Raw genomic sequence first — 18131 nt, 5'->3', positions numbered from 1 at the left:
CTAAAAATTGTCAAAAAAAAAAATTAAGTGATAACAGTTAGAGTAATTTTCAAGTTCAAACTATCGACATAACTAAGATTAATCAGTATTTGAGACTTTTAACATGAGTCTTTCTTTTTTTTTTTTTTAAAAAAAATATATATATAGGTAAGATAGGATTTAAGAAACGGAAATGGAGGAAGATGAGATTTGAACCTAGGACGTTTATGTTTATGTTCTGGGGTTTGATTACAGGTATTCAAAAAGAATCGAAAAAGCGGGTAATCGAGAAAATCGAATTGGTCCAAATCGAAAAAAGAGTAACCAATCATAATTTTTAAAATAGTTAGGTTACTCAAAATTACTTGAAAAATTAGGTTAGAGTATGATTTTCAATTTTAAAAAATTGTGATTACCTAAACCTACCTGCATATGTATAAGGTTAGTTAAGATAACCAATATCCAAATCTAAACAATAATTATTTATTCATTTACTAATAATTTAAGTTATGAGCCCCATGTCATTAAATATTTTATTTTCACAACTTATAAATTTGTATATTTAACCGCATCTTCCATTTACCTTTTTTTGCTTCCCACATTTGATGCCACTAATTTTATTTATTCTACTACTTTATTTTTTTTGTCTTTCTTCAAAATTTCTTTTCCTTTCTCATAAATTCTATCCACTTCACCACTCTAATTTTTTAAATTTTTAATTGTTTAGAACTTACACATTTGGTTGTGAAACAATTTGTTATCTTTAATAGAAAGTGAATTAATAGTTTTTAAGAAGTAGAGAAAACGAAAAAAATGTTCAAAATATTTTATGTTTTAATTATCTATTGTTCTCTGATTTTCTATTTTGTAGATAGTTTTTCAGAATTGTAGAATTAAATACTCTCATTAATTTAAACAACTATTGTATTATTTTCTTTGTTAATTTAATTTATTATCTTGAATTACCAGACTAATCCACACGTGTCCCATACCAACCTGCCCAAGCCGTGTCCGTGTGAGTTGTTTCATCGGAGATTCAATCCTTAGCAGTGGTACTCACATAACTAGGTTACTACTACCAGACCATTGCCCCTGACCAAAGCCCCGGGGGGCAATCGCTATTTGCGATTAGGGTTAGTAAAATTGTAAATGGACTGGTTGCTTGCTCCATAAACACCCCCCTTAGACTTGATAGTTGTCTTCTTGTTACGATTTAGTTTTATCAAGTCTCAAGGTTTTTTTTCCCCTGAAAAAAAGTCTCAGGGTTTGATGCGTAATTTGGCCTAAAATCGAGTAACATTAATTATAATTATCCCATCGCAAAAAAAAAAAAAAAAAAAAACCCCATTCCTTGGGCAGCAGGCTTCTTCCCTAATTCTCCCAATTTCCAAATTCCATTCAGATAAGGACTTAACTTCTTATTCCCAAAGAAAAAGAGATTGAAAGGGAAAAATGATTTGGAAAAGGAATTAAATGTGATATATCCCCAGTCCCTCTACAAAGCCCCTTTCTTTCCTCTTTCAAGCTTAAGTTTGCGAGAGAGGAAAACTCAGTATACTTTATTAAACAAAAAAAAAAGAGTAAAAACGATGGACGGAGTTTTATCTCCGGCCGATCAGCAGAGCTTAGTCTCTTCGTTTCTGGAAATCGCCGTCGGCCAAACTGCCGATACCGCTCGTCAATTTCTTCAGGTCGGATATACACACTCCCTCTCTCGCTTAGGGTTTATCTTGCGGATCTGATGATTTATTGAATTCGCATTGTTGATTTTGTTGCTATAATTGTTTCGTTTTTGGCTGAAAATATGTTGAATTTTTTTTTTTGTTTCTAGTGATATTTTGTTAGTGTAAAAGGTCTGAACTGTTTTCGGTACTTGTATCTATTTGATGATGATGAATGATATGAAGAAGATAATTTGAGCAAAAATAGTTAATTGATTGAAAAGCTTAGAAGCTGATTATCTCAATTTGACAGTTATTCGAGAATAACTTATGAAGGTTGCAGCTAAGATAAACCTGCAAAGTCTGATTTGTTGTATGTTATAATAGAAATATGGGGTTCTGCTTCTAGTGGCGATATGCATGGTCCCGCTTACGGGGTTCAAATCAATACATTATAAGAAGAAATATCTATTTTTGTTATTATTTTTTGGGGTTTTGGAGAAAGAATTGTGGGATTGGATAAGGATTGAGATAACAGAGGGTTTAAGAGTATGGTTCTTTTCTGTTGTGCCATTTATCAAAATGGTGTTTTGCTATATTAGAAGTTTCTAATGGTCGCAGAATATTTGTGGCACTTATGCTGGCTTGTCCCATTAATGCAGTAAAAAGGTAGTCTTTTTAGCATGAGGAAAAATGAAACGTGATGAGAATTCTGGATTTCCTTGTGAAATAAAACTGGGATGTTTGAGGTCTTCGTTTTTTTTTCTCTCTCTTTCCTTGGACAGTGTATATAGTTTTATGATAGCTCTGGAAATTCCTCATCAAGCTGATAAAAGAAACCGTAAAGTTCTACTTTGAATGCAATTGTTTTGAAATAAAGCAAGATGCCTTTCACTTAGATAGACAAACTGGGATGTTTGAGGTCTTCCTTTTTTTTTTTTTCTCTCTTTCCTTGGACAGTGTATGTAGTTTTACTTGATAGCTCTGGAAATTCCTCATCAAGCTGATAAAAGCAACTGTAAAGTTCTATCGGTTATATCTAGCTAAAAAGACAGCAGACTTTGCCTTAGCTTCTTAGAATTGAGGCAATGCAATAGCTAATCCTGCTTGTCCTTTGTAACAGAGTTTGTGAAAAAAGGTAAGATGGACAGGCAGGAAGTGTAGGATTTTGTTTTTGAAACATGATAGGTGGCAATATGTACTCCTTGTTAAATGCGTGGATGATGAACTTCTTATATTTTAAATATAAAATGATGAAAAACTTGAGTACTTCATTTGATAATTTACTGTCTTACATACCCCTTTTAAAAGTTTTCAACGATGATGCACAATATTTCACTTTATATATAAAAGGGAGATGCACCAATGTTGCTTTTTGGTTGCTTCAGTTACTGGGAATTTCCTTCCTACTTCCATCAAACATGAGAAGCACCCGTGCATATAGCATAACAATTCTTCTTTGTTGCATGGACCAACAGTTACTTCATTCACAAACTTTGTTCCCAAGTAATATAGAATTTTTGCTAACTTCGCTGCCTGTAATATGTGTCATGTTGCATACCAGTAAACAGATTGACACCTCACACCCAATCTTGAGTGCACATAACATAGATGAAAAATATTAACTCTAAAATGTAGAAGCAAAGCTTAATATTTTTTAGTAAGGAAGAAAAACATGGAAGATTTAAAGCAATTGTTGAGCTCAGTCATTATGTTGAAAATCTGGTGCAGTATTTGTTATTCTTACAGTGGCATTTTACTGCTGCAATTTAAGAGACATCTAAGTTCAATAAATTTGTTAAAGAAACTTATGGACATTTAGAGGTAAAGTCTGTAAGTCTTTCAAAATACATTTACAGTATTTTTTTCTAAATGTTGACTGCTGTACAGCTTTTTCCTTCAAGATTTATTTTTGGCATTGGAGGCATTGGTTTTAAATGTGGAAATAAGTTGTTGAAGTATAGTTTGTAGTTGTAACTGCATTGATTTGTGAAGCAAATTTGAGTATGTTAAATTGGCTTAAACATGGAGGAGTTGAATCTAATGAATAGTATTTGCTGCACGTAGAAGAACATATCCTGTTATCATAATTTAACCAGGCAGGGTCTTTAATTGCATCTCTAACAAATTTTGAAAATACGAAGACATTCTGCACAGTTCACATGAATGATTAACTTGAAAATCTATTGTTAAATATAAAACTTAAAGAGTTTGGTCCCTCTTAAAAATTCTGTCTTGATGTTGGAGTCCTAGCTTTTTTCATTGTGAACTTCTTGTTCTTATTTGTGATCTGAATTTGATCTCTTTGTAAACTAGACTCAGTAGTTATTATCTTTTTTCTATTGAGTGCTACTTGAAGTAGTGATTTGCAGTTGTGGTAAACTTTGAAGAGGAGGCTTTGGCCTTCAACATCTTTGAGAATTATTTGCTATTGTTTTAGTCAGGGAGCCAAACTTTGGGGGGTCCATATATATCAATGGTTAACAAATTTAGAATGTTTGACCTTTTATTTAAGAGTACTTTTTTGAGTTGTACTTCCTTTAAAGGTGGATTAAATAAAAGGTCAAACATTCTCATGTAATCCACCTTTAAGTCTTTCAAAAATAAATCTTGAAGAGTTGTACTTCCTCAGATACATCCTCAAGTAAAGGTGGATGACTTTTTTCCTTGTTGCCAACTGTTGGAAAGTTTGCTTTCTGATTATGTGAAAATTTTGATAGTCAATATTCCCTGCTGCAGGCCACAAGTTGGAAGCTTGACGAAGCTATTCAGCTTTTCTATATAGGAAATGAGGGTGGGGCGGCAACATCATCTGCACAATCTCCACAGTTGGAAAGTGATTTACCCTTGGATGATCCAAGCTTGAGGAGGTGAAAAAAAATTTATATGGCTAGATTGTCCTTCTATTGTTTCTGTGTCTTCTTTTTTTATCCTCTTCTCGTTTCTACTTGTTTTCTGAGGATGGATAAATTTTGGAAAGCTTCAAAATTGTGGAGACTGAATGTAGAAATTAGCATCTCCCAAACCATAAAGAAATTATACATCAGTCTAATGCATTTCTTTTACAACATGGCTTATTACAGTGGAACAAGAACAGACTTGGAAGACCAAAATATAAGACAAGGTGATGGAGATGATGTACGGCCACCTTTACCTGTAATAAGGGATGTACTCTATGACAACACAATGCTTTTTGGGTATGTCCTGATTCCTGGCATTCGGTGTGCTTTTCCTGGAATAGTTGAATGTTAAGAGCTGTTAATTTTAGCATATGCACTATTTTCTTCTTTTGAGCTGTGTTAGTGATGTAGATAACCTCATGGATGATTGTTCCTCATGCTTTTATGTGAAGAGGTATTTTGTATTACAGATACCTAAAATACTTTTGTGGGAAGAGGGATTACATTTTATCTAATTTCCTTCTCTCCAGATTCAGTTGTTCTTAAAACATTTATTTGCAATTGTTGTGGAAGAACATTTCGGATATATTCAATCTTAAAAGTAATCGTGCTTCATTTTTGAAGACAAGACTGAATTATGGATGTTATATAGTGAACCTCTGTTAGTCAACCAGAATTTGAGAGATTATGGTACTATGCGAATGCCCTCCTTTGGGACTGAATTTTTGTGAAACAGACTTGATCAAAATGAGGTTAATTACTTTAGCATGTGTTTTGTTGTTTAGTTACTTTTGTTGTCGCTATAAAAACTTTTTTTTCCTCCCTTTTCATTTTTTGAAGTGCGTCAAGAATGGGGGGTTCATCTAATGAAGCTCGTACAGTAGTCCCCTTCCGCAATTTTGAGGAGGAATTGAAACGACCTGGTGTCTGGGAAACAGAGAATGGTTCTGCATCTACTGTGGACAAGTCTCAATATAATCTTGCTTCGTTATATCGTCCTCCATTTGCTTTGATGTACCAGGGATCCTTTGAAAAGGTAAATGGCTTAATTTGGAAGAGCCCTGCAGTTTTTTGGCTGAATAAGTGTTTTTTCTGTTGATTCTTTTTTTGATTTTCTTGGGGTCCTCTTTCTTTTTTAATATTTTCGAGCTCCTTAAATTGTTTAACTTTCTAGACCTCTTATCATTTCCCTAAAGCTTTTATAAAGGTGTTTCAGTGGTTTAACTAATTATACAATTGTGAGTATTTCTTATTTGTGGCCAAGTGGAACAGACCGGAGAATGCACTAATGGAATGTGTTGGTCAAATTGATCACCAGGATTCTAACTTTATTATAGAGTTTAGGAACAACATATACCCCATCTGTGAAGGGAATAAAGGTGAGCTCAAGGAGGTCAAACTTCAGAGAGCAATGAATTGTTTTTCGACTTGTCGTTGGACAGGAGAGTTCTCAAGTAATATTAAATGAGCTGATAGTGTTCAAATTTTCTTTAGGCAATTTTTGCATAGTGAATATGATCATCTGTATGTGTTTTGATAGGATCTAGGATTGAGTCTCTGGTCCCCTTCCTCTTGAAGCTTCTGGAATGTTGTTAGTCAACGCCTGCAAAGACTGGTAGATTTCTAAGGATATATGAAGAAAGAGGGTAGTAAACTGGAGGTTGTGATTGAATGGTTGAAAGTCTCTGTGTATTCCTGAACTTTTGCAATATTATTGTTCAAGATTCCTGAATTTGTGCTATCAAGTTTCTTGGTTTGTATTAAAGTCATTGATCACCCAGCGCAGTCCTTTTGTTGGGATGAGTCCATGAAATAAGGGAGATAACTATGCAATTCAGAATGGAAAAAGGGTCCCCTGGGAAGGGGGTATAAGATTGGGGTATGACAAGGAGAATTCCATTTTACCATGTGAGGCACCTGTATACCTCATGTCCTCATTGATGACAGTTTGGGTATTTCCTCCTTTGGCATATTTATGCTGTAGTTCGTTTGTATCACCACTTAAAATTTTGAGGTTAAACCTTTGCCATGGAATCTGACAACAGTTTTTGAGATCTTGTAACTCTGAAAACAGGGAATGGAATTACTAAAAGTGTTTTAATTCGCAAGCTTATAACTACAGACCAAGTATGGTTTGACTTATTGTTTGGGAAGGTAAAGCTGTTATGACAGGAGGCACCTAGGTTTGCAATCATTTTTTTTTAACTTGTGCAGTTTATTTTTAGTACACTGTGTTTCATCAAAGAGCTCCACTAAAGGATAGCTGTGATTAACTTATAGAATAGCTGAATTTTCGTTTCTTCATCTGGAGCTCTAGGTAACTGGTTGTGTACACTTGGCAAGTTTAAGATTGGAATGACGCCTGCTACTTCTGTAATTGATTAAAGCCCACCCTGTATTCAACTGCAATGGTGATTCTTGTATTTAAGGCTATCTTCTCGATGGGCAAATTTTTTCTGGAATCACAATAAACAATTCTCACAACATCCAAATGTAGTTACAGTCCTTATTCAAGATGAAATTTTTTTTTTTTGGGTTTTTGGAAGATTTATTCTTAGCAGTCTTTTATTTGTTAGGTGGTCGGATCATTCTTCTTCTCTATCTCCTCCTCGTTCTTTAATTTTTCTTAACAAATCCTCACATGAATCTTCATTGCAACCTGACTAATTCTTGTTGGACTTTTAGTGAGGCGCTTTGTTGTGGAAATGTGATCCTTTATTCTCCCTGATTTATATTTATAAGAATATTGCATGTCTGAATTGATTGTAATGGATTGTGGTTTCTGTATTTTATATTGATGTTAACTATGTTCTTTTTTTGTTTTGCAGGCAAAAGATGCTGCTAGATCACAGAACAAATGGCTTTTGGTAAATTTGCAATCTACGAGGGAATTCAGCTCGCATATGGTAAATTTTTCTGATCTCACTTAGCATCCTCCTTACTCTCTGTTCTTCCTCAACCAGTTCTTTTATGTGGGCTGACTTCCACCAATTTTGCTATTTACTTCTTTTAAAGCTCAATCGTGATACATGGGCCAATGAAGCTGTTGCTCAAACTATTAAAAGTAATTTCATCTTCTGGCAGGTGTGTTTTTCTTCTTCCTCCTAAAAAGTTTGTTCTGTATAAAATTTGTGTACCTCTCAGACTCTTGTATTACAAGTTCTTCATTAACAAATGACATATTTACATGTCTTAATCTCTGTCAATCAACATCAAATGTTGTATGTATGTGCATGTGCAGTGGTTTTTTGTTTAATTAAATGCGCAAGTGTTTATTTCAATGCTACTAGAAATCATTAGATTTTTCAGAGGTATTTTCCATGCTTTCACCCTTTTTTTTGCTTGTTTGACTATGTTCATGATGCCATTTTTATTAGGGAGAGGAGATTCTGTTTCTAGGTCAGATGTGGCATTAATTAAATATAGGGGACATTCAAGTTTTTTTAATTTTGAATAGTTCTATACTGATATTTCACTTTTTAGCTTTTGAGGAGCGTTATCCCATCTAACACCTTTATGTAAAGGATGTCAATCACTAGTGTAATTGGTATCATGACCCACTAGACAAGGCACTCAGGATTAAGCTAATAAAAAAAAGTTGGATATTTTCTTTCCACTAGACAAGGTATCACTAACGTTGCTTTCCAGAAACAGAGATTGATGAATCACCATGTAGGAAATGAAGCTGTCAAAGGTAGAAAACTCCTTTAGGTGATTTATTGGTTGTTGAGGTTAAACAAGCTTTAAAATGATTTCCTGTGTGAAACCGCTTCTATTTTTCTTCATTAGTTAGGAAACTCAATGTGATTGCTGTGGTTCTTCCATTACCTTTTTTTTCTGTGATGTCGTTCGTATATACAGGTATATGATGATGCAGAAGAGGGCAGTAAGGTCTGCACCTATTACAAATTAGATTCTATTCCTGTTGTTATGGTGATTGACCCTGTGACTGGTCAAAAAATGCGCTCTTGGCGTGGAATGGTTCAACCAGAAACTTTGTTGGAGGTACATTATTCATGCTTGTAGTTTGTAGACAAAGATCATGTTCTGCTGCCTAGAAGCTTTTATGTTTTTTGCTTTTAATAGTTTCTAAGTATGAAAATTATAATAAATTTCTGTTGACTGCTGTAGGATCTTTTACCTTTTATGGATGGTAGCCCAACAGATCATCATGTGAATCTATCTCATAAACGGCCCAGAGAGAGTCCTGTCATTCGTCCTCACCGAGTTCAAGGTTCCTGAAATCCTTTTTTCTCACCAATTACTTTCTGAGCTTTTTTTGGCTGTTTTTTCCCTATGCTATATAATATCTACTACTGCATTCAGTCTTTCTCTACCTTGATTAAATCACTGTTTGTGCAACAAAAAACAGAAATTATGGTTTCTGTTCATTTCAAATTTCTATATCTATTGTCAAAACGATCATTGTTGTTTTTTTTGCTATTGTACTCATTCATTTGTACTTGCTTTGAATTTTCATGTTATATTTGCTGGTATTTTTGAATTTCTTATTCTTTAGAAAGTGGTCTGTTGATCTTTGTTGGTTTTCCCTCGAAATCTTCTGCTTTAATGAGTTTCTTTTATCACGATGACATGCTACTAGGACCGTATGATTTTGTAACTGCAGCAGCAGTAGCTTTAAAGGATGAAACTACTACACATTATTAAAGTAATAGTTAATTCAGTCAACAAAGAGCTCGAGGAAATCTAAAATGAAAGACTGCCATAGTTGTGCTCATGCTACTGTTAGGGACTTTTTTTTTTTTTTTGTTGAAGATAATTGGCCTATTTGTAAGCTGGTATATCTCAATTAGGAGTCTTTTCTTGAGTTTTACTAGTATAGAGTGTTTGCCAATATAGCTATTTTGCACAAAATTAACACGGAGCCTATCTTGAGCCTTGGTTAGTTTTGCAAAATTTTCTAGGATCTTATATAGCTATATAGTTGTCTTATTAGATTTTTAGACTTTATTGCTTTCATGATTGGATGGGGAACATTTGCTTCCCTTTTCCCCCTATATTTTTGTGTGATGAAAGCGGGATTGCAGTATGCATCCTAAGATTTTTCAGTTAGATTTGCCTTTAGCTTTTTTAAGATTAATTTTTTTTGCAGATAGATATGACGAATTAAGTTTAGTTGGTTATTATTTTGTTCTGTTTCTTGTCTAATCCCCTGAACGCCATCTTGTTGATCTCTTTCTCCATTGTTACTGCTCCCTGTCGTGAAACTTATTCTTCTTCTGCTAGAGTTAGTAACCTGATCCTGTCTTTGAGCAGCATGGTGTTTAGAACGATGGAAATAGTTTGCATAAGCATACTATGTTTGTATGTATTAAGAAAGAATGTTTATTTGCTGTTGCATAATATTGTTCAATTCATTTTGTTCAGGCGGCACAACTGTAAGGCCTAGAAATAGTGCTTCTCTTAAACTGTAAAATAGTTTTTGCTATATCTATGAGATATGCACGAAAACTTTCTTCTTGTTGCTTTGTGAGATACTGTTGATTAACTCCTTTAAGAATAGCTTTCTGAGATATTATTGACTAGTGCTCTTATCCTACAAAAGCTTTAGTGGTTGAAAGCTGTTTTCGGAAAGCAAATTTTAAACATGCATTTCCAGAATATCTTTTCTGACTTTTCTAAAGCAGAGCTACTTAACAACATGATCATCACATTTTTCATGATTTTTTTTTTTGTGCTTGACATGGTATTAAGTATCCATGCAGTACTTAAAGGTCATTGGTGCGGCTTTTAATTTGTTTTTGAAGCTTTGAAAGCTCAGTTTAGGTGCCCCATTATCTTTGAATTGCTAACATCTTCTTCCACTGATTATTCCTGTCTTACTTGTCCATTTTATTTTTGTTAAATATCCTCTTTGACATATTTTGGGTACACTTGAACTTCTATTGCACCCATTTTACTTTACCAAATGCTGCCTTGAGGATGAAAAATGGAAATTGAACTGGAATTTTTCTTGGATGTCAGGTGAGACTGAAGAAGATGAGGATATGCTTCGGGCATTGGCTGCTTCAATGGAAGGTGTGAAAGATATGGATAAAAAGGAAGCTGATGATGTTGACGAATCACCACAAACATTGTTAACCAAGAACCCTGCTTATCCACCACTGCCCGAAGAACCCAAGGGTGACAAGAATCTTCTCTGCAGGGTTGGCGTAAGGCTTCCTGATGGACGCAGACTTCAGAGGAACTTTCTTCGGTCTGACCCAATTCAGGTAAGATTTCGATCAATACTTTTAGTAGTATGAAGTGTGTAGTAAGTTTACTATTATCACTCCTTCAGGGAGGGACCTTATACATCCATGTTCATGTGTTGATTTGGTTTGCTGAATGTGAAAAATGGTGAGGATCAGTCATTTTATGTCATGGAAGGCCATCAATTTGAAGGCAAATAGGAGATTGTGCTTTCGTTTTGTTCTACTATAAGGATACACTACTACTTTTCCAGTTGCATAACAAGCAGAATTTTTCGGTCCCGATTTATGATGATTAAGTGACCATCTGATAGGGTTTTGAGCAGCCGGTTTTTTACCTGCTTCTAAAATAGGATTAGCTATTTACGAGCATGTCATTTCAAATGCTGTCCATTCCATTTACTTAACTGCAGTAAAATTCACTTAATGCTCTTAGTGCTGTCAATTTGGAAGCGCTCTTTGCTTATTTTGCTTTTTCTGTGGTTTCAGTTGCTGTGGTCTTTCTGCTGTTCTCAGCTGGAGGAAGCCAAGACAAGGCCATTTCGCTTGACACAAGCTATCCCTGGGTCCAAGTCCTTGGACTACAGCATAGATTTAACATTCGAGGCATCAGGGCTTGCTAACTCCATGATATCAGTTACATGGGAATGAAGACAAGGTTCAGAGTCAGCGGCTAAAATTGTGCCAAAAAGCTTCTGTTATTTGACTGCTGTAATCTTGTAGTATCCCTTCTTTTGTTGCTATTTCCTGACTTTTTGAGTCTCTTGGAAGGGAAGGCTGTGGAATGATTGAAGTTATACGTTCCCCTTGCGTATCATGTAAATATTGGACAGTGGATTTTCTATATTTATATACACACATATATATATCTGAGAGTTTTGCTCCTCCTCAATCTACATTTGGTTGCTCTATTAAACGCGCTTTCTTACCAAAGGTAGAATTCTAATAATCTTTAAAGGTAAAAAGTAGCTCTATTTCAGTCTACATTTGTGTGTGTGTGTGTGTGTGTACGTTGGATTATTTAAAAAATCTCTCTGAAGATTTCTGCTAATACCACGTAGCATGTGGGAAATTTTAAAATTATTACTTACCCTCCAGTTAGAGATTGACTATTATAGTATACGAATTGGCAAAATTACCTTCATGATATTACCAATTCTTTAGGCAAAAAATATGGAAGACAAAACCCCTAATACCTGAAATAAAACAGCTATTTTTACAATCTTGTAGTAACTGTTTAGGCCAAAAAAAATCAAAACAGTAAGAACAATGGGTGTTGAAACAATCATTTTTTGCTCTTAATATCACCTAGCACTTCTAAAGTTTTAAAAATCTCACTTACCTTCCTTATATTTGTTATTTGTGTAGCAAAATTTTTAAAAATCCTAAACTACCCTTCACTTGTTAAATAAAAATATTCCTAAATCACTTTGTTCACTTCAAGAAAACTATCATTTCAAAAATAATCTCTTGTAGTACTACCACATCACATGCTATATTCCATAAAAATATAAATTTGAAAAATAAAAATGATATTTGAAAAGAAATATATTTGCATCAATTTTATTATATATGCTCAAAACTGACTTATTATGAATTTCTATTTTTTTCAACATTTTTTCAACCCTTACGCAAACTATTAAACTGTACCAATCATTATAAAAATTAACTTAAAATAAGCAAATAAATCATACCCCACTTTATCACAATCACAAAAGGTAAAAGATAAACAAAATTTAGTTTATTATAATGTATAATAAAATACTACATAGTCATCCAAAAAATATGAGTAAGAGAGAATTATGGAGAAAAGGAAAAACGAAGAAAGTGACTCTTGTTTTTTTTTTTTTTTTTTTTTTTCAAATTTTGAGCTCCATTTATTTGATATGTTGTGAATTATATGCCAAATGAGGGTTAATATAGTCTTTTTATAATTATTAGGGGAGGTAAGTGATATTTCTAAAACCTCAGAGGGCCAAGTGATATTAAGAGAAACCTCAAAGGAGTTTTCTGATATTATCCCTTTCACATAATAAGCGTGAGTATGGACTATGTGAATTAGGATAGAGTTATGCAAGTTCCACTATTTAAGATAGCTATCACTCCCACCGAAATGGTCATTCTCGTTTCCTAAAGCTAACATGGAAATAAATTTTCATACTCCAATTTTGCTCTCCTATGCTCTTATCTCGTTTTGTTGCATGACAAAGCTTTGAAATCTTTGTTTTATGACCACAATTGCGAAGCCTATTTTGCGTATATTGTTCAATCATTTGGCGGACTAAAGAAAGTTGTGATTATGCTTCACACATGTAAAGTTTCGTTTCTTGTACGAAATGTATTTATTTGTATAATCACAACTCTATTTACTTTAATTAATTAATATAATCCTTATTTGCCTAAAGCAACATAGGATGATGGGTGAATTAGGTTAATTAGGTTGATTAAAATTTTAAAATTATGAACTCACATTAAACAAGGCACAAAGGTATTATCACAAAGTAATAAAACTAATAAACAATGACAACAAAGTAAAAGGGTATGTAAAGAAATGTAAACTGTCCATTTTAAAGTAAAAGGGTATGTAAAGAAATGTAAACTGTTCATTTTATAGTGTGGTTTGATTATGTTTACTTCCAAACTTTCTCAAATTTAGAGATTCTTTCACAAGACTGTATCTTTCAAAGAGTAAGACGACAACCTTTGTACGATTGAGGTAATTCAATTCAATCTCCTTGAGCCTCACTAGCTCATTGAGATTTGGATTATAGTCCTCCCTTGAGAAACTTCTCTCAAGTACAATGAAGTTCTCAAATTTGAACACTATTGTTGATGGACAATTTAAGCTATGAAATGTCGATTTTGGGTAGCTATCCAAGATCAGCTTCCATCTAGTTTTGTCATTTGTGGCATGACTATTAAACAATGAAAACTATGTTCAAAATTTTCTGATTGAATGTGACTTAGGTAATGGAAAATTGGGGGTTTAGGATAAAATATAAATGCTCCATCTGGAGGGTAAAGGGTTATTTCTGTGTGCGTGTGCATATTTGTCTGTGCTTATATCTTTTTAGGAGGTTATTGAAAATCATGATTTAATCAGATTAATTCAGCATTTACTATATAGTTGAATTCTATTTCAACTTCTCCTATTCAACCATACCAAAAGTTTGTATGTATATGAGTATCTCTTTTTTTTTTTTTTTTTTTTCTGGTCTTTACTTGTCTTATCCAGAAAATAATGAAGGCATAATGCATGCTTCCTGATTGAACAAATAAGCTACATAGATGAAATTCGAACAACTTATTTCAAAATTAAGTACGATGTCAAATCTTGGTTGCTAGGACATGTGAAAAGAAAAAGAGATTGGGGAATAGTTCCAACTACGCTAGATAATAGTACTCCAGCAATATGAGACTTGTGCAATCTGCAATATTGGTACAATATCTGAAACTTGTTTTCACCCATGACTTTTGTGTCAAAATAGCTAATTTTCTTGATCTGCAGCTATAGGAGATACAGAAATGCATTCCAAGTTTATGGCCTTCTTAAGCACATAATCTACCAGCTTGATTTCTTCATCACTTCCTCCAAAGTTGGTTATCCACACATTCTGTAGTGATTGTAAGGCATATTCATAGTTGGCTTGCTGCATGTTATAACCGCTTGAAGCCTTCTTTTTATCAACGTCCCAAAGCTGCATTTTTGTGGAAATCTCAAATTAGATTATCTCCACTTCTGAACAGAATTTAGCAATTTCCCATAAAAATGTTATTATGAGGACTTTTATTGGGAGGATGGGGGAGAAGATTATGCCAGGAAGGGGAATAAAAACTACTACAATTCATTTGTCATTTCTTGAAGAGAAAACAAGATTTTAGATACCAAGTTGAATTACATGAAATAAAAATAAACATGTTTACTATAAAGAATCATACAACCTAGAAAAGTAGTACCTTCAGCTTGATTTGAAGTGAATCCACATGGACGAGCAAGGTCCCAAAACGGACTGATATAGAAAGTATGCCTTGAAAAAGATCGATGAGATTAATTGATACTTCATCTGTTTTCACTTCTAAATGCTTGACATAATTCAGTGGAAGTTCAGCAACTTCCTTGAGCATCATCACACACTAGCACAAATCAAAAGAAGATGCCATTAGCACAAATAAGTGGCTGATGTACAAGAATATTTTCCTTTTGGAACCTTACCCTAGCCATTTCTTAGGATTATAATGTGGACACAATATTAGAAAGCCAAAATGTTTGCGTGAAGGAGTCCATACAACAACATAAAGAATATATTTGATTTAGTAATCCATGCAAACTTATATTCGATTTAGTAACCCATGCAAACTTAAAATTCTCTATAACTAAACTATTATACTAAAAGTATTAGCAGTACAAATTTCAATATATCTTAGCTTAAATACATCATTTATGTGTGCCTTTATACCATATCTTGCTAAACCTATGAGATCAACACAACAAAATAGAGAAACAAAGGATACACCTTACTTAGTAGCATTAATTATTTTTAATTCGATTAACATTAAGAGCATTACACACCATCATTGCCAACTTTTAATTTGTATGAAATCATAAAAAATTACATACTCATGGTAGTTTTGCAACCTTATCATGGAGGAAGATGGTCAGAGGGAAAACAAAAAAGGGGGTTAAATACTTCCCAATCTAGTCATCACATAAAGTTATGAAGCAGGTCAAATCAACCATGCCAAAAGAGAAGGAAAAGAAAAGTACGCATACAATTCTACAAGGGTCGCCCAGCCAATCAGATGAATAATTAAGTTGATAATTACATGGGGACACCAAGTTGAAAAAATTTGTTTAGTTTTCGAATAACTTTGAATTCCCAAGAGAAGAAAAGCTACAAATGTCAGTAGAGAGAATTGATTATATTAACATAGATAAACAATATGTTGTGTTCTACATACATGCTTTATGAAACCTACATTGGTAGCTATGTGAACAAATGGAAAAAGTGAGAAAAAGGACATGATTTTCAAATAATAACATTCAGGGTTTTATTGATGTTGCAAATGCTGAACTCACAGAAGACTAAGGAAATGAAAACTAAGAAAGAGGCTCTATTGAGTCAAATTAACAGTACTATACAATTGAAATTGAGTAGATAAAGAATACAAAATTTACCTCTTCACAATCATGGATGAGCGTCATTGTCATGTCACCTGCTGAGGAAAACATCTGAAGAAAATCTCTTGTGCGGTGAAGTTCCAATATATCATGGGAGTGAATAAATCGCGTCCTCAAACTTAGTTTTACTTCAACTTTGTTGGACGTTAGTGGTCGAGAGAACTTCACCACTGGCCCTTCATACTCAAGCACCAGGAGATTTGTACACACAATTTTCCAATAATCCATGTATTTGCAGTTACATATGACAAGACACTTAACTGTTGAGCTGATTACATGAAGTTTCCTGAGAGTCTTGCAACACTTCAATTCCAAGGAGACAAGGTGCGGGAAAAATGCATTGGTGCACCAGAAAGAACCATCAACTATTTCAATATCGGAAAGGATGAGTGTTCCAAGATATTTGAAATAAGGGTCCTGAAATGCCTTAAATTCCAATCTTGAATGTTTCAAGGACACAGTATCAAGTTTCGTAGCCTCATGTTCATTCCCGACCATTGAAGCTACAAGAACTCCAGCTCTATTCATCAAGTAGGGACCCTTATAGAAGAATCTCTGGAGGTTTGGTAGATCTATTTCAATTTTCTCCAAGAGTCTGTTACACTTGACCAAAAAGTAGCTTATTTTGTTGTGATGAATCTTGGCAATTTTAAGCCCAAGACAACGCATCAAAGACAGGTTTTCAAGAGAAGGACATGCATTGATTAACTTGGGCAGAAATTCATCTCCAATAAGAGCATTTTTGATGGAAAGAGTCCTCAGGAAAGGCAAGTTCAAAACTTTGTAGGAATATCCAAGGTTGATGCCTACCACCTCAAATGATTTCATAGATGAACAATGAGAAAAGATTACCTCTGGAAGTACATACAATGTGTTCCAACAACTACGATATTTTCCATTTGAAAACCTCAGGTCAAGAGCTTGCACATTTCCCTTGGTTGCTTCATCAAGAATTTTGTCTATCAGTTGGTCGATTTCCCCATTACTAGGAAATGTCATTTGAACACTGAGTTTTTGGAGATGAACCATTTGGCGTCGCACCAAGCATAGCTGCAAGGCTTCCACAAACTTTTCTCTAGATGGATAATTATCTTCATTGAGATCAATGATAGGAAATGTTGTGAAAAGCATATTCCAACGTTTGGATAAAAGTGACATGCTCCAGACATCTTCTATAGAGAGCAATGAGAGAATATGGTGATTCAAGTGGTCTGGTAGAGAGCTTAATCTGTCAGCACTTGTCTCATCTTTCTCTTCTTTTGTCTCTTGAATCCTATTATTTTCATTTCCTTTCCTTCTTTTGCATACCATTTCCATTCTATTTGTCTTGAGAAGCTGATGAAATCAAAGGAAGGACCAATTTTGGTTTTATTAGCAAGCTTTTTTAAAGTTAAACTAGTGAAAACAATCAAGAAAGAAGACGAGTAAAAAAACAACCTATAAAATACATCTACAAAATTTTCCCAGAAAGACAATTCATTAAATCAATAAAAGATTCAAAGAAAACAGATAGCATATGTAGGTTTTCGTACCTTTTCAATCAAAAGAAGAAAATATTCAGCAAATGTTGAGAGTTACACTAAGCTAGAATTGAACCCGAGTTCCTGTGCCTCCCCTATTTCCACTCCAAGTGCCAAAGTTCACAGCATCAAAAGATGATATATTAGAAAGAAATGCAAATGAATGGGGGAGAGACAAAGAAAACAAGCAATGGGATAGCAAATTTCTCCCTTGTATGATTGTGTACCTATATAAGCGATAAACTAAACTAGTCTTAACGGAATAAACATTTTTCATTTAATATGCTATGTCATCCTTCTTTCTAACTAGAAATCGAGTAAATGCCACTTCAACAACCTTTCATGGTTATCCAAAATTCGAACTAGATGGATGTTTGTAATCCCAACCATTCTTTTAATCTCGAACTCAATAAGGAAGGGAGTAATTCAGCAAAATTTTTTTGTTGTTGATTCTTTTGAGTAGTGCTTCTTCATCTATACTACCTATTAGTACTAATGATTGTTTGTAAAAGAAAACACCAAGTAGCTAGCTTAAAACAAAGAATTTGTTTTTACGGTTTGATCAGTATATCGAATAGAAATTTTGTATGCGAAGGAACAATTGGAAAAACAAGGACTTAAAATTGTATAAAAAGCTAGTCCATCAATTCAGTATTTTCTAGACATCATTTCAGGTTTTT

General features: G+C 33.9%; 2 protein-coding genes across 2 annotated transcripts; one reads left to right on the top strand and one right to left on the bottom strand.

Moving 5' to 3' along the window:
- Nucleotides 1–1373: 1373 nt before the first annotated feature.
- LOC113704092 (plant UBX domain-containing protein 7) lies at nucleotides 1374–11644 on the top strand. Its single transcript, XM_027225749.2, has 10 exons — nucleotides 1374–1670; nucleotides 4380–4510; nucleotides 4724–4837; nucleotides 5381–5576; nucleotides 7369–7446; nucleotides 7556–7624; nucleotides 8402–8545; nucleotides 8672–8774; nucleotides 10526–10773; nucleotides 11242–11644. The coding sequence occupies exons 1-10, from the start codon at nucleotides 1569–1571 to the stop codon at nucleotides 11401–11403; spliced, it is 1347 nt and encodes a 448-aa protein (XP_027081550.1). The 5' UTR covers nucleotides 1374–1568; the 3' UTR covers nucleotides 11404–11644.
- Nucleotides 11645–14240: 2596 nt separating this feature from the next.
- Nucleotides 14241–17242, bottom strand: LOC140021327 (uncharacterized). The gene is made up of 3 exons (XM_072072091.1): nucleotides 15929–17242; nucleotides 14710–14886; nucleotides 14241–14450 (listed from the first exon to the last, which is right to left on the bottom strand). The coding sequence occupies exons 1-3, from the start codon at nucleotides 17240–17242 to the stop codon at nucleotides 14241–14243; spliced, it is 1701 nt and encodes a 566-aa protein (XP_071928192.1).
- Nucleotides 17243–18131: the final 889 nt, after the last annotated feature.

This window comes from Coffea arabica, chromosome 11e, assembly GCF_036785885.1.
Source record: "Coffea arabica cultivar ET-39 chromosome 11e, Coffea Arabica ET-39 HiFi, whole genome shotgun sequence".
Lineage (NCBI taxonomy): Eukaryota > Viridiplantae > Streptophyta > Magnoliopsida > Gentianales > Rubiaceae > Coffea > Coffea arabica.
This window is presented reverse-complemented; position numbering and strand designations above follow the sequence as displayed.